Genomic DNA, 6007 nt, shown 5'->3' with positions numbered 1-6007 from the left:
GTTCAACGGGATGTCCTCGCTCATGTAGGGGTTGAAGCGGAAGTACGTGTCAGGGGGCAGGAGTGCGTCCAGCATGGTGTGCACCTCTAAAAATAAAAAATAAAAACAAGAATAAATTGGGAGCCTTTAGCTAGCAAAGTCAGACTATAGTTCCAGGCATTTCCTCTTTTAGTTTATAATTCAAGAGACCGTAGTGAACCAGAGAAATCACAGTGCATTACACACTGCCGAGGACTGCACGCCTCTGTGGTTTATAAATGAATTTGTGTTGGACGTCAAACACATGCAAACGACATTTTGTGTGGTCTTACCCTCGGTATCTGTGGCACTGCTGATGACGTGGGTGAGCTTGGTCTTGAGGCTTGTGTAGGTCGTGCTGTTCTTGCCCGCCGCCTCGTACCGCCCGGTGCCCAGAGACAACACACACTGCAGTGGTGTGTTAGGCCACAGACACTTACACTCATGGATGGCCAATGCTGTGGGGTTGTTGATCAGAAGTCCCCCATCCTAAAAGGAGAAGACAGATGGGAAGTGAAATGATTACAAGGGAAAGAAAACCTCCAATAAAATTTAAAGAATCTGTCCAGGTCTTATTTCTGCTGCAACTGAAGCAGGGCGGAACATTTGCTTTTTTAAACCACCAATGGGGGAAGGATTCTAAAACTTTGAAGTCGCCTTCAGCATTTAAATCAGTCAAATATGTTTAATAAGCAAGGTTAATGGGCATATAGGACACTTTGTATGTGTAGAATGTGCCTCTAGTTTCAAGATATTCAATGTGACAGCCCGTAGGGGACAAATGAGGTGAAGTAGACAAGCTGTCCCAGAGCTACACAGCTTTAGGCCAGAGGAAAAGATGCTCACTGGCCAGAGATGTGCTGACCTGGCAAACCGCCCTGTTTTTTCAGAACTAAACAAGTAGGAAAAGCTGTCTTTTTAACAGCTAACTGCATCTAAATAAGTCTTTTTGTAATTTGGTCTGGAATTCAGCCGAAGAAAGATTCTAATTGCTGCATTGATCTGAATTTAGCTTTGTTGATCAACATATTGCATTTGAGGATTCTAATCTTGACCGACTCCATTTAGAAGCTAATCCCAAATAACGTGCTTTCTCTCTAAATAACCTTACTGGCTTCATGAAAGAGTTGCTGATCTAAATGGTGCCAACAGTGGCAGAGAGAAGACAATCAAGCTGAATGAATGCCTGGACCGATTTAGTGCTAAATACTCTTTCACAGTCTTTCCGAGTCAAGTTTTGGACCATATCCAACCACCGAAGGGCTTTTGGCTCGGATTATTAGAGATGGAGAGTGTGGCACACAAGAGGTCGGACCCGACACCCCCCCAGCAGAGCAGGGACAAAGGCTATTTCCACATCTCTACAGTACAGGGGGTGGGCAGTAGAAAAGTATCCAAAGTGTTTAAATCCGCTCCTTCTGGGATATAGCAAACAACCACACAGTCTTACCTGTTAACAACGGGTGGGTGATGAAGAAACACGAGAGAAATCTACCAGTATATTAGGGCTGTAGCTATCGATTCTTTTAGTAATCGAGTATTCTATCGATTATTCCATCGATTAATCGGATAAGAAATACTTAGTAAGAAAATAAATAGTAAATAGCAATAGTAAGTATATTTATTATAGATGTTTACTAAAAAAAGTAAAACTTGTCTTTTCTATACAAATGCCATGGTTACCTTTAGAAAAAGCAACATTTTTTACTTTCATTTTTATAGCCAAATTCAAAGAAAAAAAAGTAAATTTTGGCCGAAATGTTAATCTTTTTCACCCCCTTTCCCTTCTTGCCTGTGCCTTTTTGCGCTGAAAATCCAAAAGCTGTTTACTAAGCCAAGGCTAATTGTGACGGTGCAAAGCTTACAGGAGGTCCATTCAACTACACTGTTCAGGGGGCCACATTTTCAAAAGCCTAATACTGAGTAAGGAGAAAGAATAATAATAATAATACAAATAATAATAATAAAAAACAGCTTTTGTTTTACATTGTTTGTAAAATGTCACTATTTGCAGAGTTGCGTGCTGTAGTTGTGTAAAACAGCGCGGTGGCCGAGAGCAGCAGACGATGTCACCTTGTGTCGTGGAGAAGTACATTGTTTTCTATTGAGATGATGTAGCAGCATGTTTGCAGCTTAAAATGATCCCAAACTTTATCGTTTTCTCTAGGCTGTCTCTTCTCTTCTAATCTAATCTGCGCCGTCAGCCCTGTGTCCACAGAAGCGCTAGTAATAATCCTCCGTGCAGAAACAGTGAGCCATACAACGTTAGTTATATTGATTTAATGAAGCTTCGAGGCAAAGAATTTTACTTCGAGGGTTTGTTTTGTAATCGAATTATGAGTTATTTGCGGAATAGTTTCATAGAACCGCTTTTTGAATTCAAATATCTATGGGTGACTTGTCCACTCTGCTGCCCCGTTATTATGGTACGAATACAGTCTCAATCCTAACCCCATTATCAAGCTGTTAACCATTAAGTGTTTTTAAGATAGTGTAACAGGAACACAGTTCACACTTGTGAAACAGCAGGTTAAGAACACATCTGCGCTCAGCTCTGACCCTCAACCTCTCACCCTGGGGTCTGACCTAACTGAATGACATTTAGCCTGCATCCAATAACACGTAAAGAAGACGCAGCTAAAATGCAGCATCCTCATGCATCTATGTATTTTTGATGCCCTGCAATGGCATAATTCTCCTGAGAAATACCGCTGCTAGTGCTGAAAACTAGAGTAGGAGTGAGACCGGTGGGTGGCAACGGTAGCTCAAACTGTCGATGAAACACTATGCAGCTCCAAGAGGAATGTAGAGAACACACACACATATTCACTCTCCATCTTTCCGTACCTGCGGTTATCCCATTCCAGTCCATGGGACACAGATTTTGTTCAGTCTTTTAGATGGAGACTGGTCATGCTCAGAAAAGATCAGTTTGTTATTTACCATGCTAATTTAAAATATGAGGAGATTTCTGTCTTGTTAATACATCATACAGCCATCGTCCAGCCTGTCCTCTGCACGTCCATCACTGTCTGGTTTGGATCTGCCACCAAAAAGGACAGAAGCAGACTACAACGGACAGTTAGGACTGTAGAAAAGATCATCGGTGCCAACCTGCCCTCCGTTTTATGACTTATACACTTCCAGAGTCAGGAAACAGGCAGGAACTATCACTGCAGACCCATCTCACCCTGGACACAACCTGTTCCAGCTTCTCCCCTCTGGTGGGCGCTACAGAGCACTGTACGCCAAAACCAACAGACTCAGGAACAGTTTCTACCCACAAGCCATCTCTCTGATGAACAGCTGACTTCTTACCCACAGTGTCGGGTTCAATTCTGGTCAATAACCCAGTAACTTTCTCTACAGCATCTGTTTACTGGTACTGATGCTTCAAAGAAAAATTCCTCGTATGTGTCCTCGTACCTGGCAAATAAAGCTGATTCTGATTCTGACATTAGTAGCAAAAATCACACATGTTTTTGGGGTAACAGGTAGCTGCTTCACTAAATTAGGAGCTTAAAGAGCTTTGGCAAATGACTAGTAGGCCTTTTGTTTTCACTTTAAATGCAGAGGAGAATCTAAATTTAGGTCAGTGGGCATGCAGAGTGGGATTGGAGATTAGGATCTATTATTGAGTAAAATATTGTAAAGGGCTGTCTACCAGGACTCTTGCATTAGGAAATGGCAGGGGAGAGAACTACATTTTAGAAACAGGGACAAGGCTAATTTGCCTAAGTAGGTTATTTAAATGAAGCTAAGCCTTGAGCATAATTGCTGCCCGTAAAGACCGTCTAAAGATATCTGGCCTAATAATAAAAAAGTACAATACATTAATGCTACAAACACTTTAGTCATTTATCAGATGCCACAACAGCCTGATTTTCATTCAACAAACCTCCCACCAAAACCTAATCTAATTTTTGAAACTTAAGAAAAAAGAAGTAGCATCCATTACCATTAGTCAGAAATGGAAAACCACTAAAATGGCATTTCATCACAACACTGTGCAGCGTCTTACAGTATCAGATTTAAACATCATCCAATAGTGATTGCTGATATTCTTAACACATACATTATCAGATTATTTATCCAGTAGACTAGTCTCCAATAGGTAATCAGGAGAAGCAGTATTGTCTTCCTAAACATAATTCAGTAGGACACTGCTTTCGGCAAACAAACTTGTAGTGAGATACTACTCCATTCAAAACGTATCAAATATTCGTATTTTTAATATACTCAAACAAATTTCTTTTTAGACAGTTGATCTGACAGACAGGATATGTTCTTTCATGGGAAATCAAATCAAAAGCGTTCAATTTCTCTGCAAAAAGGCAGGCTTTAAGTCATAAGAGGACAAGGCTTTTGATGTTCAGGGGGCATAGGCCGGGTCCAATGAATCTCTCTCTACTTCAATCTCATTCTGCTCCCGTTCTCTCTTAGTGCTCCTGCACACTGCCTGCGTGGCGTTTCTGTTGCATGTCAGTTGCGTGGCGTTTTCTATGTCTTTGCACACCAGAAACGTGTCTGACACGTCGCTGCTGCTAGCCTTGTCTGCACACATGTATGTTTCCCATTGATAAAATTAAATAATAGCGTGTTCTTCAACTTTGTTTTGTGTTTGTACATTTCTTTGTCCAGTTTCAACTAGAAAAAAAATCACGTGATTTGGATCACCCTTGTTCGACATGTGGGGAGAGAGTTGTGGAAATTTACTTCACTCAAGCAGTAGTATACTTTATGTTAAACATACCTATATACTGATTTGATAACAGCAAAGACAACGTCAGCAGTAATGACGGCATCATAGGCTACAGAATATCTTGTTCCTTATTGACAGGTGCAATGTTTGAAAATCATTAATTATAATGTTTTTTAACTACATTTATATCTGCATTTATGTCAAACCCTACAGACTTTCAAACATCAAAATGTCATATATTTAATGTATTTGTGTCAAAATGACTTATAAATACCTTTTCGTATTCTTTTTTGCCTGGAAACACTTCCAACACGCTTGCATGTCAAAAAAGGCCTCGGTCCTATTTCTATCATTCACGCGTTTTCGGCACGGGTCAAGCCACGCCAGAGACGCGCGTGTCACGCAGACAGTCAGTTTGCAAGTTCTAACCTGTTAACGTGGGAGCTGAAATAAAAATGGACACACCACGCTGCTGACATGCTCACGCCACACAAACAGTGTGCGTGAGCCCTTAGACTCTTGACAGCCGGAGGAGAGGATGAACCAATGAAGAGACTGCCTTGGCACTGGGAAACGCAGGAGATGATTTGAGATGGAGATGATTTTCCTTCAAATTTACATTATTGATCAATTTGCTGCATTTTTGGACAAAATGACATGTGGTAACACCTAACGCTTTCATCTATTCTGCAACCTGTGTTATTATTAACATCCTTTTTCAAACTACAATATTTAAATTCAGATAACTAAACTTCTCCCCACTTTTCTCAGTTTAGTGCTGTACCTGATGGAGGTCTTTTCCCAGGACAAATTCCTGGAAGTAGCCTGGAGCGGCAGACGAGGCCCTGATAGCCTGCCACATTTTGTGGTTGCAGTCTCCAAGGTAGTGGGATCTCACTCCTGGCATGAGTCTGTAGTTCCTAAACGTGTAGGCCTTTAGAGGTAATCCCCTGTTCACAATGGTGCTCACTGCTGACACCTGGTGGACATACAAAGGGAAGATTTACGGGAGGAACATGCAAGTCATTCATATTTTTACAGCAGGTTTTTTCCTGAGTGCTGTGTTACACATGGTACAAATGATTTTTTTCTTATATTTCTTATTTTAAAGATATGAAAAATGCACAAATGAAGTGTTTATCTAAACAGTGTAGAACTAAATAGACATGTTGCTTACTTTGGGGCAGTGTGGGTCCCTAGCACTCTCAATCATACGCCTCTCACCCATACGTTCCCTAAAGAAAATACAAAAACAGATTTGAGATACAGGCAACTCTGTATACTATC

The 6007-nt window shown here is 41.0% G+C and overlaps 1 protein-coding gene across 1 annotated transcript in view; it reads right to left on the bottom strand.

Annotated features, from left to right (window-relative positions):
* The window catches only part of pnpla8 (patatin-like phospholipase domain containing 8), an 8675-nt gene that overhangs the window by 189 nt on the left and 2479 nt on the right, over positions 1–6007 (bottom strand). Inside the window, exons 6-9 of the mRNA XM_032505821.1 lie at positions 5898–5955; positions 5505–5699; positions 312–507; positions 67–86 (exon numbers count right to left, since the gene is read on the bottom strand). Coding sequence (XP_032361712.1) covers positions 67–86; positions 312–507; positions 5505–5699; positions 5898–5955 — 469 coding nt within the window. The remainder of the gene's footprint in view (positions 1–66; positions 87–311; positions 508–5504; positions 5700–5897; positions 5956–6007) is intronic.

The sequence above is a fragment of the Etheostoma spectabile genome, chromosome 23 (assembly GCF_008692095.1).
Source record: "Etheostoma spectabile isolate EspeVRDwgs_2016 chromosome 23, UIUC_Espe_1.0, whole genome shotgun sequence".
Lineage (NCBI taxonomy): Eukaryota > Metazoa > Chordata > Actinopteri > Perciformes > Percidae > Etheostoma > Etheostoma spectabile.
This window is presented reverse-complemented; position numbering and strand designations above follow the sequence as displayed.